The sequence below is a fragment of the Bos indicus x Bos taurus genome, chromosome 15, assembly GCF_003369695.1.
Source record: "Bos indicus x Bos taurus breed Angus x Brahman F1 hybrid chromosome 15, Bos_hybrid_MaternalHap_v2.0, whole genome shotgun sequence".
Classification (NCBI taxonomy): Eukaryota; Metazoa; Chordata; class Mammalia; order Artiodactyla; family Bovidae; genus Bos; species Bos indicus x Bos taurus.
Genome location: NC_040090.1, coordinates 50,126,147 through 50,149,220, shown reverse-complemented (window position 1 = coordinate 50,149,220; position 23,074 = coordinate 50,126,147). Strand labels below are relative to the sequence as shown.

Below are 23,074 nucleotides of genomic sequence, written 5' to 3'. Positions count from 1 at the left end.
TGGGAGATCGGGGGTGTGTGTAATTGGGGTGTGTGGGTGGCCCCACCCTCAGGAGCAGAGCGCTAGGGAGCCAGAATGGACCGTTCAGCATGCATCCAAGATTTTATTATAACTTTCTGGTTTTGCTCAACCCTTACTTTTCTGAAAACGATTCTGTTGGACTTCATTTTTCCATGTTTAGTATCCAGCTCAAGGCTTCTTTTTCTTCCTGTGCTCTTTAATTTCTCTTTGCATTCATTACCCAGGAGTCACATTTATCTGACTGCTTATGGGCCTGGCATGCGGTTGAAGGAGGGTGGGAGAGAGACACCCAACCTGGCAGGATTGAGCGGTTGCTTTCTACCTTGCGCCACCCCCAGCCCACACCCGCACCGTCCCAGGGAGTTCTGGGAAATAACCAAGGCTGGACAAAAGGCCATTGGTCTAGTAGAGAATTCTAATGCTGTACACCCAGGCGGTGGTATTTTATAGATCCTAATACAAAGGTTTTTGGTGAGTCAAATGCTAGATTATTTAGAAGAAAACAAGCCAGTCTCCCGGGCACGTCTCATGGATGTTTTCCATCTTGATCACAAATGTCAGCATACAGGGAACCCAGCAGTGGGCAGAGCTTTCCTATTGCCCATTCACTCCCACTTGAGCATATTTCTCAAGGTTTCCAGGAAGCTTCACAGGCGCATTTCTGTTCTTGGTGGGGATTCTGGTACCTCCGGTGACTCTGAGACCCGCAGTGATGGGCAGGAGGTGGGGCTCGGGGGATTGTGGGAGACATATTATCAACCTCTCCTGAGAGAAGGATTTGGCCACCTGCCCCATTAGTTAACAAGATTGACTCATTTTGGAGGCTTATGGAAATGATCCTTTGGTTTCTTTTTCTTCTCTTCCGGGGAAGCTGCAGAGGAAATCAGTGCTTTGGGTGAAAAATCGGGCTGAGTGAGATCAAAAGACCTTCTGCTTTGGAGATTCTTGGAGTCTGTGGTTATGTCTCTGGCCCCTATAAGAGAGAGGAGACCTTCCCTCTCAATCTGGAGAAGTATCTATAGAATAAGAGCAGATGGAGATTCCCTACTGGTCTCCAGGATGAAATCAGAAGGCCCCGTGCTCATCCCTACCCTGTAGGCTCACTGGGTGTCATCTGTGACGGGACATTGCTCAGCCTCAGATGATGTCTCAGAGTTGGGAGTTTTCATAAGATCGTCTGGACCAACCTGGAGGTCAGGATGTGAAATGAACCTCTTGCCTGGAAGCATACCCTCTACTCTACGAAAGCTCCCTATTCCTTCAAACCCAGTTATGCAATCTGATAACTTCTCTCTAGAAACACAAAACATGGGACTCTTCTCTCCTTTGGATTTTTCTCTCTCTTCCTTTTGTCAAATATTTCCTGTCCTGCTTGCTTTAAGGCATGTCTCCTTTAGTCTAAACATTCCTGGTTACTCTACACTTTGTCATAGGGGTGGCTGTTCAGACCCACACTGTCTTATTTATCTTATCTGAACAATGGACCTTGTAAAGAGGGGTCCTCTTTCTAGGTATTATTTGCAGGGGTTATTACCTCCCTTCACTTGCTTCTGTGGATGAAGCCCAGGTGTATTGTAGTTACTCTTACGTGCATACTGTCCATGCTAAGTCGCTTCAGTCTGGTCCAACTCTTTGTGACCCCATGGACTGTAGCCGCCGGGCTCCTCTGTCCATGGGGTGCTCCAGGCAAGAATACTGGAGTGGATTGCTGTACCCTCCTCTAGGGGATCTTCCTGACCCAGGGACCGAACCCGTGTCTCCAGAGTTCCTCTCACAGCCACTTTGTATTGGGTTGGCCAAAAATGTTCGTTCAGGTTTTCCTGTAACATCCGAATGAACATTTTGGCCAACCCAGTTGTTTTGGTCCATGCTGAGCATTGTGATCTCCGCCCACTCTACTTGTATATTCTTCGGCCTTTTGTAGAAAAAGGCTCTTACCATATGTCAGGGCTTATTCTGCAGTACGCCTGACATCAAGGACTCTCCAGCACCTGGGGTGCATGGCTGAATGAATAACAGCGTGTGGATCGTGAGAAAGGAAGCTAGTGCTGGTTGGATTTGATTTTGATTGGATCACGTGGTAACGCCGGGAGGTCACAGCATATGCCCGTGTGGTGAGTCAGCATCCCCAGCTTGCCCCATGGCTGCTCACTTTCTTAGTTCGGTCCCTACCTGTTCCTTTCCAGCTCTCATCAGGTCAAGGCCAGGTCTGAACTCTTTAATAAGGCTTGGCTCCCAGCTGCCGGGCACAGCCGCCCTCATGGCGTTTCAGCTCTTCTTCTCTGGAGAGATGGGAGATGCAGGGGAAGGGAGCCGAGAGGCAGGTGATTTGAGGCAATGATGTGTTCAGAAGAGACAGAGTATAGAGAGAACAGACCCCATGGCCGGTCACGGGCCCTGGCTGTTCTGGTCAGCCTTGCTGCCTTGTTCTGCTTCAGTCTGTGGCCACAGGACTCTTTTTTTTTTTTTCTCTTGGAAATTATTAGCACTTGGAGATGTGTGAGGGTAAAGAATGGTCATGGGCCTCTAGAACAGGAAATAATTTAAGGGGTCATCTAGAACAACCCCTTCTTTAAAAAAAATTATTCATTTATTTATTTATTTGGCTGCATTGGATCTTAGCTGTGGCCCACGGCCTTAGTTGCTCCAAGGCATGGAGGAATTGGGATCGGACCCGTGTCTCCTGCATTGGAAGGTGGATTCTTAACCACTGGAGCACCAGGGAAGTCCCTAGACCAACCACTTCTTATAACAATTTGGGAAACTGAGTCCTGGAGAAAAGGTAGGATGCACTGAAGGTGTGTCCTCTGGGCGCCTGTGCCTTTTGAAGGAGGGTGCTGTCTTATAAAGTGAGTTTGGGGATTGGGGCTGGTCAGTAACTCCTCCCTTAGCCTGCATCGTCCTCAGTGAGAGTCAAGTATATTCTGTGTCCATAACCAGGAGGAGGCCTGTCTTGGGAACAGTGGCCAAAAGGGCAGCCCAAGTGCTGCCCTTGGGGAGGGTGGCCTAGCAGACTGGCTGCCAGGGCTGGATGTGTATGGAGAAGTGGACACTGAGAAAAGATGTCCACAGATGTGAGCAACTCACATCATCGGGGATCCCAGGCAGGGTCTTGAAGCCCCACAGAGCAGCTTGGACAGACCTGCAGAAGCTAGACTGGATGGAGGTGGCACTTCCAGGGTCCAAGGAAAGGGAGGCGACGAGTTCTAGGCGCCTCTGTGAGAGCCCGCTCAGTTCCCCTCCGGAAGTTCCCCTCCGGAGAGTCTGCAGTGAATTCAAGAGGAGCTGGGGCGTGACCGGTGAGCTCTTGAGCTTTCTCTCTACTTGGCTCTTCTGTCCCAATTCCACTGACCAACCAAACTCCTGAGACACGACGTGTGGAGTGGGGCCAGGAGGCAACTGCAGCCTCCCTGGCACACACCAGGGACCTCAAGCTGGGGCAGGGTCATTGTTGTGACTAGGATCCTTCCAACTCGTCACCATCCCCCCACACCCCCACACACACCCTGCCCCAGCCCAGAGCTCCTCCCGTCTCTTCCCTACCGCTCCAGTGCTGTGCAGACGCCTAACCATGGTGTGAGCTCTTAGCTGCCAAAGCTGGCTGGTTCTCTCTAGGTTAAAGGAAGAGTGGGCGGTGGGGAGAGGGAGACGGAGGGCTGGTCATGCGACTTTAGCCTTAGGCCAGCGGCCAGAAGGACTCGAGATCTGTCCTTAAGTACCACGTGTCAACATCTTAACTGGGGCACCAGCGAACAGGCGTCCCTCTCTAAAACCTTAATCCAGGATTAAGGAGAGGTCAGTTACCTCCACAAAGAGGTGGTTTGGAAGGGGGCTTAGTCTCCCCAGAGGCGGACAGAGGTAGAAACCATAGCATGGGCTTCCACTTGTCCCAAGTGGTCAGGTCTCTCTCTCTCTCTCTCTCTCTCTCTCTCTCTCTCTCAATTCTAGACTGGTACTGAATTCTTGAGCCTGAAATTTGGCATTTTTCTTAAATTTCAGGGGACAGTCCTGTGACAGGACTATGACCTTCCTACTTGCACATTCCTTCATAGTAGTTGGTGTGTGTCTTAGGTTGAAAAGAGACCTTGGAAGAGACATAGAGACAGATTTTCCTGCAGGAGGTTTATTGGAAAGTGCTCTTGGGAACAAGCCTGTAAGTGGGTGAGGGGATCGGGATTGGATAGATGGAGAAGTTCAAGACTGACGCACTTGGGCCAGTCCCGGGCGGCCCAGGCTCTGGTTCTGGATGCCCCTACCGAATTATCCCAAATCAAGGCAAAGGGACAGGTTTCTGTATCCTGCCAATGGACCAGCCGTTTGGTTCTGTCTGTTCTCAGGGAGGCTTCCCTGGTGACTCAGTGGTAGAGAAGCAGCCTGCCAAGCAGGAGATGAGGGTTCAGTCTCTGGGTCAGGAAGATCCCCTGAAGGAGGGCACAGCAACACACTCCAGTATTCTTGCCTAGGAAATTCCATGGACAGAGGAACCTGACGAGCTACAATTCATGGGGTTGCAAAGAGTCAGACACAACTGAACAACTGAGCACATTCTTAGGAAGGAGGCACCCTCTTCCTTAAGCCTTCTCAAGGGCAGGGCCCCTGGAGGAGCTCAGGTATGACCCATCGGCAGCGCTTCCTGCAGGCAGGCAGCCAGGAAATGAGTGCCTGGGTCTGAAAGGGAAGCCTCGTGCAGATAATCACCGCACTGTGGTGTTCTTATATGTGTCTCGTAGTCGAGGACGTTGCACTTGGCCTTAAGTCTCTTCTTCCTCATAATCGCTTCTTATAGAGCCAGGTACATTATTATTTAATCCTCTTCCACGTTAACCCTGGGGTTTGTGGGCAAGTTAAACAACTTTCATTTGCATAATCAAATAATTAGCTTATCTCTGTGCCTGTGTTTTGAAGGTCTCCAACCCCACTTACAGCCACCCTCCTGGCAGTTTCTTCTTCATGGGCCTTCCTGCTTGGGCAGTTCGGTTCTCCAGGAAAGAGGACACCTTGCCTTAGAATGGTCCCTCTTCTGTGAGACCAGGTCCTTCCCCTGAGTTGCCGATCAGATCTGTCGGCCTCCTCACTTTTTCTACTTTCACTTCCCAATGCTTCCTGGGATCCACACAGACTCTTCTTACCAACTGCTTCCCATTGAATCATGATCATAGATTATCTTCATTGGCCTCAATCCCATTTTTTGTCTCCCCAGGAATCAACTCCAGTTCCTTGCCCCCAGTCCTTTCCACATGCGAGGTGTAATGTGGGGGTCTGGGCTTTCTTTCTCTCTGGGGCAGGACACAAGGACTGTTCTCGTGTGTAGATTTTTGCCATGGCCACCGAGCACCCTCTCTAATTCTGAAGATTCTAAAAAGATAGGGGAAAATGTCTTGGTTCAAAAAAAAAAAGTTTGACTTTTGGAAAATACAGATCACTATTCTTTCAGAAGAATGTTTGTACTACATTAAAAGTGAATTAAGATTAAAATTTTATACACCAGTGATTCTTAAACTTTGCTGCACATCAGGATCATTAGAAAATACAGAAGCCCAGCTCTAACCCCCCAGACTCGCTGATTTAATTGGTACACGCTGGGACCGGGCATTGGGGTATGTAAAAAATACAGGGTGTAGTAAAGTTTGGGAGTTACTGGTATAGACCATTCTGTGGATTTATATTTGATCCTGGCTGAAAATCTAGGACTGATGGTCAGGATCATTTAGAAAAGAAGACAGGGATACTCAGGAGTCAGTTATTTTATTTGGATAGAGTTACAAGAAAATTGGTGGCACCTTGGTGAAGAATCCACCTGCCACTGTAGGAGACAGGGGTTCAATCCCTGGGTCGGGAAGATCCCCTTGGAGAAGGAAATAGCAATCCACTTCAGTGTTCTTGCCTGGAGAATCCCGTTGACAGAGGAGCCTGGCAGGCTACAGTTCATGGGGTCACAAAGAGCTGGACACCACTGAGAGACTGAGCACACACCTAAGAAAATTGGTAGTATCTTGCTGTGACTAATACGTAGAGGGAGCCCCTCCCCAGAAAGCTCTCTTCCCAGTGGGCCAGGGGATGGATCTTTCTGTCCTACTCGAGTGCGTTTGACTCTCGGGAAAGCTTGTATCCTGCTGAAGTCTACCTAACCAGTGAGCACGGTTTTAGTGGAGGTGTTGGTGTACGGTAGGGTGTGAGTGGTGCTGGATCTATCTGAATCCTCATCCCTCTGTCCCCACCCTTCTGGCCATTTCTTGCTTCAGGTTTTAATTATGTAGACATCACTGTCCCTCATGTGAGAGATGCAGTATTCATGAGAGGTCTTAGGTTACAGCTGGGTCACAGGAAATCCATCTACTCATTCAGAACCCCCAACCCAGCTTCCCTGGATTAAAGTCTGGGTTTGGGACCTCAGGGAGGGCAGAGTGGGGACCTGTGAATCATCCGTTCTCCCACATTAATGGTTCATAAAACACGGACAAGCATTAATTCCAAAAGAGATATTTAATAGGGTCTCCTGGGTATTTGATGACCAGGGTACACCACGTCTTTTACACTAAGAGGCTGACTTAAAAGACCTTTAATGGTACCCCCTCATATTTTGAATTCTTCAGAGATATGTGGACCTCTCCAGCTAACAATTTAATTTCTTTTTCTCTTCCAAACTTTGTGGAAGACTGTTGTGTTTCTATGTCCCACTTGTGCTTCCTTGACCCCCTTTCTCTCTGACTGCAGCCAACTGATAGCAGCTTGGCCAAGAATGGACTGTGGGGTCAGAAACTCTGGTCTCTCTTTCTGCTGTGTAATCCAGGGAAATTATTTAATCTCTGAGATACCTCAGTTTCCTCATCTGTAAAGGAGAGTTGATGTGAGGATTAAATGAGGGAGTACACATTAAATGTATAAAAACGATTTGGCTCATAGAATGCCCTAGAGCCATGGTCCCCAACATTTTTGATGCCAGGGACCGGTTTCACAGAAAACAGCTTTTCCACGGACAGGTGCAGGGGAGGGGCATGGGGGGGGATGGTTTGGGGATGATTTAAGGGCATTCAAGCTGGTCCGAGGACCATGGTGTTTACAATTAATTGATCACAGCCAGTTACTGATATCTGGGACTTCCCACGTGGCACTAGTGGTAAAGAACCCGCCTGCTAATGCAGGAGCCATAAGAGACACGGGTTCAATTCCTGGGTCAGGAAGATCCCCTGGAGGAGGGCACAGCAACCCACTCCAGTATTCTTGCCTGAAGAATCCCATGGACAGAGGAGCCTGGTGGGCTACAGTCCACGGGGTCTCAAAGAGTTGGACACGACTGACACAGTTTATCACAGCAGAAGTCCATTACATTTATTGTGTACTTTGGGTGTATTATTGTTAAAATATCAGCTCCACATCAGATCATCGGGCATTAGATCCCGGAGGCTGACGACCCCTGCTCTATAAGCTTTTAGCCATTTTATTATTACTGACAAGGGCAGTGTCTTATTCCTCTGAGCTGCTGTGTGCTCATCCCTATAGAGCAGTGAGAAGTCAGGAGACTGAGACCACACCAATATGGTAAACAGGGAAAATTCAATATGAAGAATCATTAATGGGTAAATGAGTAGAGCAGACTCTAAAGAATGCAGGAATAACAGAGGTAGGGAGCAGTCATGGCCTCTAGGAATGAGGCAGAACACCCAACAAGGGAACAGTTTGTAAGTGTGCCCCCAACATAGGAGTATGATTCAGAGCTCTTTGGATGGGTGTGGCTGTCACCCAGCATATGGCACAGAAAGTTCCTGAGAGACTGCAGGCTGGGGTGCCAGGGAGGCTCACAGGCTGGCTGGCAAAGTGGGTATAGATCCCGCATCACAAGGTGAGGCAAAGAAGGGTGGATTTGGAGCTGAGGAGCAATAAATGGACACCTCGCCTAAGTAGGAAGAATAGAACTTACCTTGCAGGGTTGTGTTGAGGACTAAACGCAGTGCTGCTGCTGCTAAGCAATTATGATTAAATGCAGGGAACTTAAAAGTGCCTTTTCTTTAGTAAGGGGTTTATTTATGGAAGTAGCATGGTGTGGTTTGAAAACGTTGATTTTAGAAATATTTCTGTGATCTTGGGTAAGGATGGGTTTCTGTACTCAGTTTCTTCATCTGTTTGATTAAAGTTTCATAAGAAAATATATAATAAAATAAAATATGTGACCAGTGCATGGTCAATTCTCAGTAAACATTATAGATCTTTGTTCCTTTTCCTTCTTTGACTTACCCCCACACATTTCAGAATCTCCTAGATGTTTATGCTTTGGAAAAGCACGCGTGCTTTAGATGATAAGGCTCCCTTTAGCCTATCACTCCCCGTAATTAATGGGCTTCCGGTGGATGGGGAGCGCTAGTGAATCCACCTGCCAATGCAGGAGCTGCAGGTTCAATCCCTGGGTCGGGAAGATCCCCTGGAGGAGGAAATGGCAACCGCAACCCGTTCCAGTATTCTTGCCTGGAAAATTCCACGGACAGAGGAGCCTGGCGGGCTACAGTCCATAGGATCGAAGAGAGTCAGACACGACTCAAGGGACTGAGCATGCATGCATGGCCCATTATTCAACAAATTCAGATTTAGTTAAAATCTTTGAAGTGTTTGCTATGTTAAAAACTCTTTTGTTTTCCTTGGGGGTGGGCGTAGGATTCAGAGATAAGACCTTATCTTTATCATCCCTACCTTCCATTCTTATCCGAAACAGCACTTGAGATGAACAAGATACCGTGGAGGCACCGACCTTTTTATAGCATGTGATTGAATGGGACTGGATTGAATGGAACCACTTGGTTCAGTTGGATTTGCAGATGCCTTAACTTCTTTTTCTTCCCCCGATCCCTCCAGGGTGCTCTCTGGAAAGTGCTTTTGATGCTGCACAAGGCTCTCAGAAACCGATTTTCCTTTCAAAAATAGAAACTCATGTGAGTTTTCCATATCTCTGAGGGAAAGGTTTAATTCAGAAAAAGATACCTTACTCTCTCCTCAGTGTCCTAAATTCATTTACAAAAAAGCAGTTTGGGAATTTAGGCAGCAAATTGTTCAGCCCTTGAAATGTGGAGATTTGAGTCAGGGGCAGGAATGCCATCTGGGGAAGCCCGGTCAGCTTTGTCCAGGTCACTGCCAACTCTCTGAGGTTCAGCTGGCCTCTTTGGAGTTTGCACTGTGACTTGAGGAAGGATGAGCACAGCACTGCAAATCTGTAAACACCATGAGTATGAAAAGGCCCCTTCCCGCCTCATGGCAAGTCAGTAGCCTTCTATTCATACACAATTAATGGTTGAGAATAGGACTCGACCAAGGGGGCCTAGGTTTCAGAAACATGCTCTAATGTTCATTAACCTTATACTGTTGTTCAGTTGCTAAGTTGTGTCTGACTCTTCGTGACCCCATGGCTCCTCTGTCCTCCACTGTCTCCTTGAGTTGCTCAGATTCATGTGCATTGAGTCGGTGATGCTATCTAACCATCTCATTCTCTGTCACCCTCTTCTTTTGTCTTCAGTCTTTCCCAGCATCGGGGTCTTTTCCAATGACTTGGCTCTTCACACACTTAGCCAGAGTATTGGAGCTTCAGCATCAGTCCCTCTAATGAGTATTCAGGGTTGATTTCCTTTAGGATTGACTGGTTTGATCTCCTTGCAGTCCAAGGGACTCTCAAGAGTTTTCTCCAAAAACACAGAAAGCATCAGCTCTTGAGTGCTCAGCCGTCTCTACAGTCCAACCCTTACATGACTACTGGAAAAACCATAGCTTTGACTAGACTTTTGTCTGATCTCTGCATCTGCCTTTTTAACCCACTGCTGTTGATCTGAATCATGTAGATACTAACACTGTTGAGCTATGCAGAGCTCTTTCAGAAGAAAGGTGAAATCTCTGCATTTCATAGTGGAAGAAGCAAAGTCTCCAGGAAGTATGATTTGTCCAGAGTCACATAGTGAATAGAGAAGGTAAGACCAGGGTGTGGGCAGCTTGGCCTCACTAGCCCTTTTGTTGCCTATCTTAATGGAGGATGGGACAGTCAGTGCAAAGATACTTACTGATACTTCTGTTGTACCCAGTACTCCTACGTGTTGGAGGGACATGAAAGAAGTCGCCTACAAGCTTAGGGATATAAAACAGCATGACCAACAAAAGCTACAATTAAATTCTATATTCTGTACTACAGTTATAAGCTCAGAGGTGGGGGACATAACCAGCCTCCTTGTACCTTTATTCTGTCATTTTTTTTCAACCATGTACAAGAGGACATATACCTATTTTTGGCTTTTGCAGATGAAGAAAATGAGTCTGAGAAGAGGGTAGCTGGGCAACCAACAGTCACAGAGCCAGAAAGCAGCAAAACATAGCTCTGAATGCAGACTGGACCCCAGAGTCTGAGATCTTTTTCTAGAGTAACAGAAGGGGAGGTAGGTAGGTGGTCAGCATTTCAGAAAAAGCCGGACTTGACCAGACAAGTGCAGGCAGGTAGAACTGGGGCAGTGCTTGCGGCCCAGGGCGTTGCCAGCACACCTTTCTTTGGCACTGAAATTCCTCTAGGTAAATGAGGTGGGGGCCAGACAGTGCAAACCTAGGTGCTTCCTAGACACTGTGAGGCTGCTGTTCTCTCGACAGGTTGCAGGTACAAACAATCCCGGAAGGACCTTTCTTGATGAGCTGATAGGGCTTGGCAGTCCCAGAATGAGACTTTTTGCCAACAGATGCCCAACAAGTATTGAGTCTGGTGAGGACACAGGTGGCATCGATGGATCATAATTATTACTCACCTTCAGCATGTTATCCTGTGCAGCTGCAGCAGGCAAACCAAACTCTGCCCTTTAGGGACACCTGAAGAATGAGAATGCATAAACCAATCCTTTGCTACTCAAAAGTGTGGTCCATGAAATAGCAACATGGACATCACCTGGGAGTTTGTTATAACAGTCGACTCTTGGGCCCTCCCCTAGACTTAGTACATCAAAATCTGTGGTTTAAGAAGATCCTTAAAGTTTGAGAAACAGTGAGCTGTCACCATTGCTTTTGATGTTTGTTTTGGTCCAGATTTTGGATCCCTTTGCTCCTCCCCTCAAAAAATACTGGTGGTACTCTGAATTCTGACAGTCATCCTTGGGGTTTTATGGGATTTCAAGTCAGGTGGTCTGGATTCCCAGCTCAGCCTTTGTTGCCATGGGACCTCCCACCTTTCCAGGGCTCAGCATCCTTTTGTTAGCTGTGATCCTAACAAAGCCTTTGTAGGTGATTCTTGTGGAAATCAAATGAATTAATGTGAATGAAAGTGCTTTGTAAGTCATAAATGACTTTCACAGTATTCCATTAAAGTCATTTTGAATAGAATACCTCTCATCCGAAAGAATATTCATCTGGACTGTTTCTGTACCAGTGCTGCATTCCGGTGAATGTTGTTTTGTCACTCAATTGTGTCCAGCTCTTCGTGACCCCATGGACTGTAGGCCACCAGGCCCCTCTGTCCACGGAATTCTCCAGGCAAGAATACTAGAGTGGGTTTCTTCTCTGCGGGATCTTCTTAACCCAGGGATTGAACCCATATCTCCTGCATTGGCAGACGGATTCTTTACCACTGAGCCACCAGGGAAGCCCCATTCCAGTGAATGGACAGGAGAAAAAAAATTTTTTTTTCTTGGAGGTGCCGCTTAGAGTTTGAAATGACCATGCTTTGTCGTGGATGTAATTGTTTTACTTGTTAAGGCTCTGACCCACAGGTATCACGGCCTGCTGCCTTGGAAGTCCGGGGTAGGCTTCCCTGAAGAGTCCCGGTCATTTTCTGTGGTCTCCAATGCCTCCGCTTTCCCTTCCTCTGTTCCCAAGGCTCAGGCAATAAGCGCAGCTGTCATCCTTTGAAAGATGCAAGGCTCTATTTTGAGCCAGGCACTTGTGTTTTGATTTAGTATCACCTCCTTGATACAGGTTGACCTAATAGGCAACACCTGGGAAATAATTGGTGGCAGCAAAGGGAGCAGAATCTCTCGGGAGCATCATCTGGTATTTTGTCAGATTGGGGGATGGAGAGGAAATAACGGCGCTCGCCGCCCCAGCGGCTCGGTCCTCCAGGGCGGCATGAATAATTGAGAGCGAGCAAGCTGACTGCACCGAAGAGTTGCTTATGTAAAGCGGCAGGCGGCGGCGGCGGCGGGGTGTGCGCGCGCGTGTCTGCGTGCGTGTGTGCGAGTGTGTCCGCGCGCCGGAGGGGTGCGTGGCTGAGTGTGTCCGTGCGCTGTGCGCGTGCGTGCAGGATCCGGGAACAGCTGTCTTGGGAGGGAGTCCGAGGGAGAGACAGAAAAGGAGTGAGGGCTGGGAGAGAGGGGCTCGGCGGTGTTCTGGTTCGACTGCAAGACCACGCCAAATACCGGCCGCAGGGGAGGGAGGGGGGTAGAAATTGACGGGGAGTCATGCTTACCATTCCAGAGCGGTTGGCAACAGCAGAGAAAGGAAGCTCCCCCAGCTTGTGAGCGCCCTGCCCCCCGCCGTTAGCCACAGGGCCGTGGGATGGTCATGGAGGTGCGTGCCCTCCGGCGCCCCCAGGGCCCCCGCTCCCCGCCCCCGCCCCCCACTGCCCAGTGCATGAATGAATGAGCTCTGCACTGTGCTCCACTACCTTCCCAATGGCTGCCAGGTTAGTGCTCACTCTTGCTGACGCTTGTGTGTGCGTGTATGTATATGTCAGTCCATCTTTGTTTCCTCCGCGCATTTTTTTTTTTGGAAGGGGGGCCTATGCCCAGGGGTCGGATGGGGGCCCCGGGGGCTGGAGCAAGGGCCTGTCTCTCTGGCTGCCGAGCTGTTTCCAGCTGGCGCAGGCCACCGGAACCGCCGAGAACACAGACCTTTCCAGGCACAGTAAATCCGGAGTCCATGTTGTTTGCTTCTGTTCTGTGTTGGGGGGATCCAAAAGCAGCCGGGGTGACATCATGCTACAGAGATGCCTCATTCTTTTTCCTCCCTGGCTCTTTTCTCTCCCCCTTCCTCACCTTCCTCAGGGCAGCACTGCCTGAGCTGAGCCGTAGAGCCGGGAGGGGTGGGCCCAGGGCGGCTGGAGGGAGGGGTGGGGTTCAGGCTGATGGAGTCCCCTTGGCCATAGAGACTTATTCAAGGGCCTGTAACTTGGAGAAAAAAGGGCAGAGGATTGCATTCTGGGGCGACCAGGCCGGAGCTTCTGGGGGAGGTGTGGACAGGCCATGTGCTCCTCCAGGTCTCCACCCACTGACTTAACTCTGGGGTGCCCCTGGTGGGGGAGAGGTGACCAGAGCAGAGGTGAGGCCACCTTCTCACAGACAGATACTGCTTCTTTGATGGATGGCTCTGGCTAACGGGAGGAGAGGATGAGAGGGCAAGTTGATAGCTCCAGTCTCAGGGAAATAAAGGGATTTGTTTATTCTTTGGCTTAGCCGGCATTTGGCTCAGAGATTTGCCATGTGTTTTCAGAAAATAGATACCCAGTGGCTGGGCCTTACTCCCCCACACCTCCTTGCATTGTTAGTTATTTGCTTGATTTAGGCAAGTGGAGGGTGGGGGAGGATTTGAAGCTCTGTCTCCTCGGAGACTCAGCCAGGCGCTTAGCCAGGGCTGGGGGGAAGGGATCTTCGCTTCTTTACCTTCTGTGACACTTCGCAGCAAACTGCTTCTGTGGACACCCCCTGGCTCCTCCGCTTCCCACCTCCCTCTCCCGGCTAGCCTGGAGGTGGGCATGCCTTCCTCCTTTGCCTTGGATAGTACTCTGTGGGTTGGAGAAGTTTAGGACCCGGGTGGAAGGAGCTGGCCTTGAAGGAAAGGGGGAGAAAGGGGTGTTTCAGGGAGCTGCCGTGGCAGGAGTATGTCAGTGTTGAGGCCATGGACAGTGGTACCCCACTGGGAGAGAATGAAGGAGTGGGAGCTTCTGTCATCCTACCTGGGAGAAAAGCTCCTCCTGTTCCTGGCCCTACGAATGTTCTGTGCAGGCAAGAGCCAACTTGCAGCCCCTTTCCTCAGCCTTGGAGTTGTCAAGCACAGGTGCCTTATTGGTGGGTCACAGACACACCCTCCTCCCCAGCTTGACAGAGGAGAGGCAGACGCACCGCACTGATCTTTCAAGGTCACACACTGTTCGGCCAGGGGTTGCCAGCTGTTTCTGTAAGACGCAGAGCATAGATACTTTAGGCATTGTGACCCAGGCCGTCTCCGTTGCGATGAGTCAACACTACTTTGTACAGCAGAAGCAGCCACAGACATAGAAGGACAAACGCACATGGCTGTGTTCCCAATAAAACCTCATTTATGGACTCTGAAATTTCCATTTCATACAATTTTCACACATCACAAGATAGGCTTTTTACCCCCAACCGTTTAAAGATGTTAAGAACCATTTTTAGCTCGTGGGTCACACAAAATGGGTGTTGGGCTGGATTTGGCCCTTGGGTCATAATTTGCTGACCTGTGAATTAGTCCTGATTAGAATGGCCTGATGATCACCTGAGACCTCCCTGAGAAAGTGTGAAAGACGTGAGCGGCCTTCACCTTGCTCATGTTTGTACACACACACATCCTTCTATATGGTGACAGACAGAGGGCTGAATGAATTCACTTTTCCTAGTGACCTCAGATGGAAGCTCACTGTTCTGCTCTTGGCCAGCCAGGTGAAACCTCAGCTTTTCTGCAAGTCAGGCAGTTAGGGTCCAAGGAGCAAGTGTTTGGACTGGAAGGAGGAAAGCATTTGCACTTGAGAGCATTGCTGTGGTTCCGTATCTGTCCTGGAGATGCTCATATAAAGGTTCAGAATTGGAATATAACCTGAGTTGGGCTGAGAGCTGAGTGGATTCTTCATCATTCCACCAGAACTTGAGTTTGTCCAGGAGGGGGAAGGAATGGTGGGCGCGGGGAGTATCTCTTGTAGGGATACAAGCATACTTTGTGCATCCAGGCACTCTCTGTAGCCCCAAGGCTGTAGCCAGAGATATGTAAGAGACCAGTGACTAATTCTAGATTCCTCTGATTCAGAAGATGACTCCAAAAATATATGTTTGCAGTCTCATTTCCAGAGCACATGGAGTGATGGTTCTGCTCTATTCTGAGCTCATCAGAAAACTTATTTGCTGTTCTACAACCGTGTCTGGGCTCCATAGTTAAAGGGGGATTGAGGAACTGGAATTCATTTAGAGGAGAGTGAACCCCTTGGCTGAGGGGTAGGCTGGAGAGACTAGCAAGTCTGAAGGAGAAAAGGCTGAGGGAGCACAAAAGCCACTTTAAAAGTGCATTTGGAAGAGAAATGTGATTTATTCTACACCTGCCAAGGGGGCAGATATGTGGGACCTTTGGTGGGAAGCCACAGGAAACAGATTGAGCTTAAAATAAGAACAGTTGTCCAAAGGTGAAATGAGTTACATCATCAGTTAATTCTCTCCCTGTCACTTGAGGTAGCCTGTAAACAAAGATTAGGTGGAGATGTAGGAGAAATGATTTTAAACTTCTAAAAATAGGTTTGAGGCCTTAGATGCATTCTATCCAAGGAGGGAGAATAGGAACAGAGGTGGTGCTGTAGTTAATGAACCGACCTCAAGTCTGGGAAAGCTGGAATAAAAGAAAATGGCGTTGAGTGCATTATAACAAGGTTTTTTGTTTTTTTTTTTAATCACAAAGAACTTCCTGATGGTTGCAGGAGACAATGAGAAGGATCATAGAGGAAAGCCCTGGAATTTTGTACTCTGAATATATTTTATTTTAAAGAAGGCTACTGATAAGAGCAGACATTCATCCCTCAGTTTCTATGTTCTTTAAAAATTTTTTAAATTGGGATTTCTTGACAGTCCAATGATCAAGACTCTGTACTTCCACTGCCATGGCCCAGGTTTGATTCCTGGTCAAGGAGCCAAGATCTTGCAAGCCATGTGGCTCAGCCAAAAAAAAAAAAATTTTTTTAATTAAAATTTTGTGTGCTTAAAACTTTTTATTGAAGTATAATATACACACACATATATGCAGAAAATTGCACATATCACAAGCATAGAGCTTGATAAATTTTTGCAAACTAAATACACCTGTGTAACCAGCACAAGCTCAAGATATATTTTACTTAAGATTTTTTTAATGTGGATCCTTTTTAAAGTCTTTGTTGAATCTGTTACAACATTGCTTCTGTTGTTTATGTTTTTGTTTTTGGGGCCATGAAGCCTCTGAGATCTTAGCTCCCTGAGCAGGGATCGAACCTGTGCCCCCTGCGTTGGAAGGCGAAGTCCTCATCATTGGACCACCAGGCAAGACCCAGGATACAAAGCTACTGTGAACATCTGGGAAGCCCCTCCCACTCCCCTTCTGAATATATTTATATGAGGGTACAGCCTCTCTGGGTGACATAGATGTCTGCCAGCAAATGAACAGATTAGCTGAGCCTCCTACAGACCTCTTGGTTCTAAAATTTCTATGATCTTACTTGCTTCAGTCTTTTTAGTCGTATCCAACTCTTTGCAACCCTATGGACTCCAGCCCGCCAGGCTCCTCTGTCCACGGGATTCTCCAAGCAAGAATACTAGAGTGGGTTGCCATGCCCTTCTCCAGGGGATCTGCCCAAACCTAGGGATTGAACCTGCATCTCTTGTGTCTCCTGCATTGCAGACAGGTTCTTTACCCACTAAGCCACTTGAGAAGCCCAACGTAATGGTTCTTCTTCAGCTCTGTTTCTGTTTGTTCTCTACCAGAAAGTGAGTCAGAACTGGGTTTGAATCCACAGGGTCTGGAGGGGTTTAGCCACTTGCTTAGCTCAGACAGCAAGGTTAGGAAGGAGCCGCAGGAGGGAAAAATATGCCAAATGCTGCTCTGTACCCCTGGGCACCTACACTTTGCACACCACCTGGACTGCCGGCCTGGTTGGGACTTTGTCCTGACAGCCAGCCCCGGCCTCTGGTCCCTCCAGTGGCGTTGCCCTGACCAGAGGGAAAGCGGGTGATGCTGAAATAACTAGGGGCCTAGACTGCCTGGTGGCTCAGATGGTAAACAATCTGCCTGCATCGTGGGAGACCTGGGTTCGATCCCTGGGTCGGGAAGATCCCCTGAAGAAGGAACTGGCAGCCCACTCCAGTGTTCTGGCCTGAAAAATCCGGTGGACAAAGGAGCCTAGCGGACTTCAGTCTACAGGATTGCAGAGAGTCGACACGACTGAGCGACTAACACACACACCCCCCAGACTGCCTGGATCCTGTTTCTGGATCCTTTGCTGGATTTAGATCTGGGTTCCTTTGAGAGAACGCTCTGCTCTCAGGAGTTCACCATGTGTCCTGTATATGCTTTTTATCACCCCCAACCCACTTCTCTGTGGGGGGCTAGGCCACATTCACATCCAGTCTTCTCACAGGTTGAAGCTGAAGTGCAGAGAGGAGGGATTTGCTCCCAGATCACACACAGGGAGGGCTTCCCTGATAGCTCAGTTGATAAAGAATCCACCTGCAATGCAGGAGACCCCAGTTTGATTCCTGGGTCAGGAAGATCCACTGGAGAAAGGATAGGCTACCCACTCCAGTATTCTTGGGCTTCCCTTGTGGCTCAGCTCAGCTTGTAAAGAATCTGCCTGCAATGCAGGAGACCTGGATTCAATCCCTGGGTTGGGAAGATTCCCTGGAGAAGGGAGAGGCTATCCACTCCAATATTCTGGCCTGGAGAATTCCATGGACTATATAGTCCATGGAGTTGCAAAGAGTTAGACACAACTGAGCAATCTTCACTTCACACACAGGGAAAGGAGCCAAACCAGGACTGCCTGGCTTCCTTGACAGGTGACTGGGGGAACTATTTTGATTGACTCCATGTAGCTCCAGTACTCTTGCCTGGAAAATCCCATGGATGGAGGAGCCTGGTAGGCTGCAGACCATGGGGTCGCTAAGAGTCGGACACGACTGAGCGACTTCACTTGCACTTTTCACTTTCATGCATTGGAGAAGGAAATGGCAACCCACTCCAGTGTTGTTGCCTGGAGAATCCCAGGGACCGCGGAGCCTGGTGGGCTGCCATCTATGGGGTCGCACAGAGTCCGACACGACTGAAGCGACTTAGCAGCAGCATGTAGCTCTTACTGCAGGGTTAGTTAATTACACGTCTGTCTCTCTCACAGGTGATAGATTCCTTAAAGAAAAAGACTCAGTCCCTCATGCCTAGAGCATTATCTGGCTTGGAGTGTGTCTCTTCAGCTGTTAATTGGATGAATGGATGGATGGATGGATGAACAGATGAAGGAACGGATGGATTCTGCACAAGCTCCTTGTAGTTTTAGTAGCAACATTTCTCTTGCAGAAGTTGGGGGTGGGGCCCTTGTGGATCAAACTTAGACGAAGCCAGAAGTTCTATTCAGTTGAATTCCCTGCCTTGTCCCAGTGGTTTGTGGTATTGAGGCTTCCGAAATATTTTGAGTGGATTGTACTTATATTTGATTGAGATTGATAGTCAAGTGTAAATGTATTAAGTTCCTCTTGTGTATTCAGTATCATGTTTAATAATGTGTATTTAATCCTGTGTATCTACAAAGAACCACAACGCAGTTGGCTGTCCCGTGGGGTCCTCAGGGAGAATGTGTAAAACACGGGAGACGCATACGTAGTAGGTGTTCAGTAATTGCCGGTTTAACGACACCCAATCAGCAAAGTTAGCTTAATTTCTAAAGACTGTAAAGCTCAGAGATAGCTGGATGGAAAATGATCACCAAGAATCGTGGAGAACTAAGGACCACGGGGCTTAAAACTTTGGAGCTGTTCTAACGTGTACGCAGCCACCTAGTGGGTGCTCTCTCCTTGGAAACCTGAGGTGTGGGGATTGGGTGGCTGTTGTCAGGGCCTCGAAGAGGAAGCTCCTGCATCCAGTGGGGGTTGGGATTGCATGCCCACTAAGGCCGCTTCCAGACTGCAGACTGTCATTATAGATCAGTTCAGCCAGCACTGCCTGCAAACCCGCAGGACTCTCTCCCAGACTTTAGGTTTGTCCTGCTGTGAACAGCCTCAGAAGGGAACTCGTCCGTCATCAGCAAGTGCCTGTTTCATTTCAGCATCTCCTGCTTCATGCTAAGTCTTTGCCCTCCTAGCCCTGTGGAAGTGGGGGCTAGCTAAAGGTGTGAATAGCGGCAGTTTGTGTTTTACTCCTGGTCTTTGCTTCGTGGACAGGACGGAATGTAGAAACAGGATGCAGTTCCTTAACTGGAAATTCACTCCCTACTTCTAACCCCCCTTTTCCCTCCGTAAACAGATTATAGGGACCCCTTTACTTTGGGGATGTGCTGCTTTTTTTTTTTAAGCTTCTGTCCCCCATCCTAGTAAGCTAGGTTGTGATCATCCAACAGGCAAGGAACACAGATACATGGAAAGATAAAGGGACTTTTCTCAAGGGTACATGAAACAGCACAGAATTTAAACTCAGATATGTATGCTTATGTCTAGACAAAGTGACCAGGCCAGCAAAGTCTGGAAGTGATGTCACATTTTAGTTTTCATGGATCCAGAAATCAGAATAAGAACCAATGGGCTGGTATTCTCAGAAGGCAGATCTGGAGCAAGCTTGAGAAAGAAATCTCTTAATGGAGTAGCTGAACAGTGGTTGTTGAAAGAGCTCATTCCTTTATTCATGCAATACATATCTGTGACCCCACTGAGCTGGAGGCACTGGGGAACCACACAGTAGACAAGGCCCCGGCCCCTACGGGGTGTTCAGTCCAGTGTAAGCAACTGAATGACAACAACAACAAATAAAGACAACTCCCAGTCCTGACAAGTGCCGTGGAGTGGGGAAGTGGAATGATGTGAGGACCTCCTGGAGACAGGGAGGGCACCGTAGATGCAGGGGTTCTTCAAGACAGGCTACTCTAGGGAGGGGACGTTTGAATTTTGACTTAAAGGTTGAAAAGGAATCCGAGTTCAGAACTGTAGGGGGAGAGTTCTGGGGCAGGGGTGAACTTGGTGTGTTTGAGGAACAGAAAGATCCAAGGAGGCCAGAACAGAGGGAAGGAGAAAGTGGTACAATAGAAGTTGAGGGAGATCCCTGAGTGTGGATCCCAGGAATGGACTGCTGGCCATCAAGTCCATCCCTCCAGAAGGTGAGGCCAAGGACACAGAATGGATTTGGTGCAGCCTGTGCACCCTTTGGGCAAAACTATTCGTGTCCACTGGTTCTGTCGCGTCATCAATTTTCAGAGGTTATCGTCATTTGTTCCTCTTTGAAACGTCCATAGGATGACTGGAGCTCTGGCTTGTCCCTCAGCTCTGGCCGGACTCAAATGAACTTACTTTGTTCTTGTCGGAAGGGGGAAAGTGGGTCAGGCTGTTTTGGCATTTCAGGCATGGAGTCCTGGTTCTACTGCAGGCCCTGGTCTCCATGGAAATGAAAAATAGTGTTTGTCATGCCTGTTCCTGGATTGAATTCCAAACTCTGGGCTGAACAGAAGCTTCAGGAAAGCCAGGGAGTGGGGGAGTGGGGTGGATGGAGCCTGCGGCCACTGTGATGAGAATCTGCCCTCCTTGGCTTGTGTTGGAAAAGGCAGGCAACCTTTGCCCAGTCTCTGACCCTCTCTTCACCCATCACCTCTCTGAACCAGAAACACCAGTAAAAGGGTAACTGATACCCTTCTGCCTTTCTCCTTGGCCAAAGACTTTCCATGGACCTTGTCTTTTTGTTAATTGGTCAATTAATAAATTCATCAACAACTGAAGTCACTGCTAAGATCTTCTCCACAAGTACTTTTCCAGGCTTAAGTTAACTCCCTAATGAGAATGTATCTAGTATGTACCTGCTGTGTGCTCAGTCGTGTCCTACTCGTTGCAACCCCATAGACTGTAGCCCGCCCGGCTCCTCTGTCCGTGGGATTTCCCAGGCAAGAATACTGAAGTGGGTTGCCATTTCCTCCTCCAGGGGACCTTCCTGATCCAGGGATCAAACCCCAATCTCCTGCATCTGCAGGTGGATCCTTTACCCCGCATCACCTGGGAAGCCTCCATCGAGTACCTAGAAGGCATTAGACGGCTGGCTGCAGATGTTTTGGATGGGCTCTGCTACCTTTCATTCCTTTTGTAGGATTTTTTTTTTTTTTTAATTAACTTCACATAGGTACTTGAACAAGATAGGGATGGAAGAATGAGTCAGTGGAAATTGTTGGCCATAAAAAGTGCCCTGAATTGTCTACACAGTAGCTACAGAGATGGGGACCAGTGAGGAACAGTGCAGAGAGGGGGTGGGGGCTGGGCCATGTGGACCCTTTGAGCCAATATTGGGGTGACCATTGGCCACATATTGAGTCTGGGGAATTGTCAAGCTTCCGTTTGTAAAATGTCCCTGCCCTTGGTCTGATCTGGTAACAATCTAGTTCTGCGTTCTTGGTTCCAAATTTCAAACAGAACCTGTCCCTGAACACTGTGTCTATTTCACCCAAAGGCCCAACTTGGAAAGCCCCCAGGGCATTTCAGCAAGTTACTAGCACAGAAAAGAGGGAACGAGCTGTTCATCTCTGTCAGAATCTTGGTCTTCTGGCAGTGGAGGGAGACCCACTCTGTGTCACGGTCTGAAGTTGTACTGTATGAATTGTGGCAGGAAGGAAGAGCGTTATCCTTAACCTTGCTGAAATGTAGCATGATGCTACATTCTGGCCAGAGTGTGGTGTGCTGGAACCAGGCTGAGAGAGACCTGCTTTAGCGTAAGTTGGGAAGAGAGCTTCTATGCCATAAACAATGCATGCTGTATATGCTGAGTCACTTCAGTTGTGTCCCATTCTGTGACCCCGTTGACTGTAGCCCACCAGGCTCTCCTTCTGTGCGTGGGATTCTCCAGGCAAGAATAAAACAGACCAGCAAAAAGTGCCAACAGCAACAAAAGGGCATCTCTTTAGAGGCTGTCTGGCCCTTCTCTTCAACCAGGTAATCACAGTGTGACACATAAGGCACCGTTGGCTTTTTCTCCCTTAAACAAGGAATTGGACCCAGTGGCAAAGTTGTTGCCAGGTCTAGGTTCTAAGTGCTAGGCTCTCAAAGAGTGAGCTCTGTACATGGTCACCAGGCGGTCCTCTTAGGGGAACTGTACTACATTTTCTGTCCTTTCCAAACCCCACCCCATCTGCTATCCTAAAAAGCGTGGGGAGGGGGGAATGTCACTGAGACTTCCCCTACTGAGCACCCCGTCCGGCTTCCTGCTAACCCCTTGGTGGACAGTCACATCATCTCTCTGGACCTGTGCTTCATCCATAACAGAGAGAGGACTGGATCAGATGAGCCCTTCTGACTCTGGAACAGTCATCCCTGAGACTGTGGTTTTGTATTCATGGGTAAAGAAGGCTGAGACCAAGAGCTTCAGGACATTGTAACAAGAACTGAACAGGCCTGGAAAGTTTTTTGTTTGTTTGTTTGTTTCCTAAATGACTTGGTATTTTGCTCTCCAGGGAGGAGAGCCCAAGGGGAGCGTGGAGCCCAATTAGGATTTGTGATCTGGGCCATTTTTCTTCTTTACAAAGTTCTGATTGGGTCTGCCCTTCCCATCTTCTGTGCTGTGTGCATTTAATGGGTACAGAGCCACTATGTGACAAGCAGGAACACAGAGAGGAATCGAAAATCAACCATCTTCAGGGAATTCCCCTAAATTCTGAATTTGGATCCATTTTAGGTGGACAGATTTAATGGAGGCATTTGCAGGTAGCATGGAAATTTCATGCAAATGTTATGCAAATACACCTGTGGGCCTTCCTGTCTCAGACACTCGAACATGTGCTATAGGAAAATTCAAAGTGGAGCTGGCTAATTTGCATGGATATTTGCAGTGCTATTATAAAGAAGTGAGGAGGATTACTGATGAGACTTCCGAATTGTCATGGGGATGGGAGGTGCATGGCTGGTTAACAGAATAGTCAGCTGTTGGGAATTAGGGACAACTGGATATCAGAATCAGCTTTAACTCGATGATACTAAGGGCAAGGAGGGATGAGGTGCTTGTAGTATGGCTGTGGGCACGGGATCTCATGATTAATTATCAAGCTCCTGCACCAAAAGAAGGTGTGTTGTGTCATGTTATTGGTTAGTCATTAAGTTGTGTCTGACTCTTTGTGACTCTGTGGACTGTAGCCCAC

The 23,074-nt window shown here is 48.4% G+C and overlaps 1 protein-coding gene across 7 annotated transcripts in view; it reads left to right on the top strand.

The window, feature by feature from the left end:
• Positions 1–23,074, top strand: part of GRAMD1B (GRAM domain containing 1B) — a 188,342-nt gene that overhangs the window by 106,189 nt on the left and 59,079 nt on the right. Inside the window, exon 1 of one of the 7 annotated variants that reach the window (XM_027563432.1) lies at positions 12,596–12,646. The exons of the other annotated variants lie outside the window; for them this stretch is intronic. Coding sequence (XP_027419233.1) covers positions 12,603–12,646 — 44 coding nt within the window. The 5' untranslated portion in view covers positions 12,596–12,602. Of the gene's footprint in view, positions 1–12,595; positions 12,647–23,074 lie in introns of those variants that run through there. 7 annotated transcript variants of the gene reach the window in all.